The sequence below is a fragment of the Cyprinodon variegatus genome, unplaced genomic scaffold (assembly GCF_000732505.1).
Source record: "Cyprinodon variegatus isolate N-32 unplaced genomic scaffold, C_variegatus-1.0 Scaffold28, whole genome shotgun sequence".
Classification (NCBI taxonomy): domain Eukaryota; kingdom Metazoa; phylum Chordata; class Actinopteri; order Cyprinodontiformes; family Cyprinodontidae; genus Cyprinodon; species Cyprinodon variegatus.
Genome location: NW_015150481.1, coordinates 521,395 through 522,988, shown reverse-complemented (window position 1 = coordinate 522,988; position 1,594 = coordinate 521,395). Strand labels below are relative to the sequence as shown.

At 52.0% G+C, this 1,594-nt stretch overlaps 1 protein-coding gene across 1 annotated transcript in view; it reads right to left on the bottom strand.

Annotated features, from left to right (window-relative positions):
* The window catches only part of srpk3 (SRSF protein kinase 3), a 9,941-nt gene extending 8,353 nt beyond the window's left edge, over nt 1-1,588 (bottom strand). The window contains exon 1 of the mRNA XM_015397132.1: nt 659-1,588. Coding sequence (XP_015252618.1) covers nt 659-1,199 — 541 coding nt within the window. The 5' untranslated portion in view covers nt 1,200-1,588. The remainder of the gene's footprint in view (nt 1-658) is intronic.
* Between the last annotated feature and the right edge of the window lie 6 nt (nt 1,589-1,594).

Below are 1,594 nucleotides of genomic sequence, written 5' to 3'. Positions count from 1 at the left end.
TTATCCAGCAGCCCAACCAAGCCTGGTTTTAGTTTAGAAAACATGCAAATAGAAACGGATGAACGGGTCCCCCCCTCACCCTTTTCAATTTCATTGGTGCAAAGCATTTTAGTATCGAGGCCAAAGATTCTGTTGGCATCTGGCCAGATATATTTTCAAAATCTATAGACGAATCCTTCTCTGGTTGGGCAGGAAGGTCTAGGGACGGGCCTGGGAACCACCAGGCCCGTCCCTAGACCTTTTATAATTCAAAACAATGAAGACCAAAGTGGTTCGCAGGTGTTTCCCAAAGGGATTTCCTTCCTGCATCCCTCATCATTCTACCTTACGCCACCCAGTCTGCGATTCTACACTTTCTATACCTTCAATGCTTGGTTTCTGCTCCGATTTGGACAGTAACCAGTGAAATCTTAAACGGGCCACCTTCCATCTTATAATCAGTCAACTGGACTGACCTCAGTCATCTAAAGTGTGATCTGTAAAAAGGATTCATCTGGACTTTATTTAGTTGATCTGCATCCAGCTCTTCTGCTGTAGAACCAGCCTCTGGTTTTAGGTAGAAACTTTGTCCATCTTTAAGACGAGGGGTTTCTATCATCAAACAGCATTTAGGAAAACAATCATATCATTAATATCCCAAAAGTTCAGATAAACTCACCTTTACAGTAATCTGAAGGGTCTTCCTGCTCTTCATCATCAGAGCCAAGCAGCTGGGCAGGGGGCGGGGTTAGCTCCAGAGGGGGCGGGCTCTGATGTGGGGGGGGTATAGCCAGCTGAGGAGAGGGGAAGCTGAATGGAGATTCCAGAGAGCAGAGGAGAGAGGTGGGGGGGGAGCACAGGGTGTGGGAAGGGATGCCGGTGCAAAACGTAACTGAGGGCAAGAGAAATGGATCTGAGTGGGCGGGGCTTGCCATCATCGTAGTAGGAGCTTTGAGGGAGTTTGGTGCAAATACTGCTGTAGATTCAGAGGTAACACTGTGAGGTGAGGCTGGAGGTGCTTGGAAGAACTCTGTTTGACCGTCTGCGGTCCTACCAGGAAACAGCGAGGCATTCTGGGTTATGTTGTTAACATTCAGCGGTGAATTACTGAGACTTTGGCTAAGAGCGTCTAATGTGGCACAAGGTGGTTGGCTCTGATACAGGGGGTTTCTCAGGGGACTTTCAGGGGCCAATTCACTTTCAACAGGGGCCTTTTTCATGTCTGGAGTTGGTGGGCGTTTCTGATTTGGACTCTGGGGAAGCGAAGCCTGGGTTCTCTGGTGGGGGCTCTGAGGACGGGGGGACTGGGCATTGTGAAGGGGGCTCTGAGGACGGGTGGACTGGGCATTCTGGTGGGGGCTCTGAGGACGGGGGGACTGGGCATTGTGAAGGGGGCTCTGGGGATGGGGGGACTGGGTTGTCTGGTGGGGGCTCTGGGCATGGGATGATTGTGCATTGTGAAGGGGGCTCTGAGGACGGGTGGACTGGGCATTCTGGTGGGGGCTCTGAGGACGGGGGGATTGGGTTGTCTGAAAGGGGCTCTGAGGACGGGGGGACAGGGTTCTCTGGCGGGGGCTCTGAGGACAGGTGGACTGGGCATTCTGGTGGGGGCTCT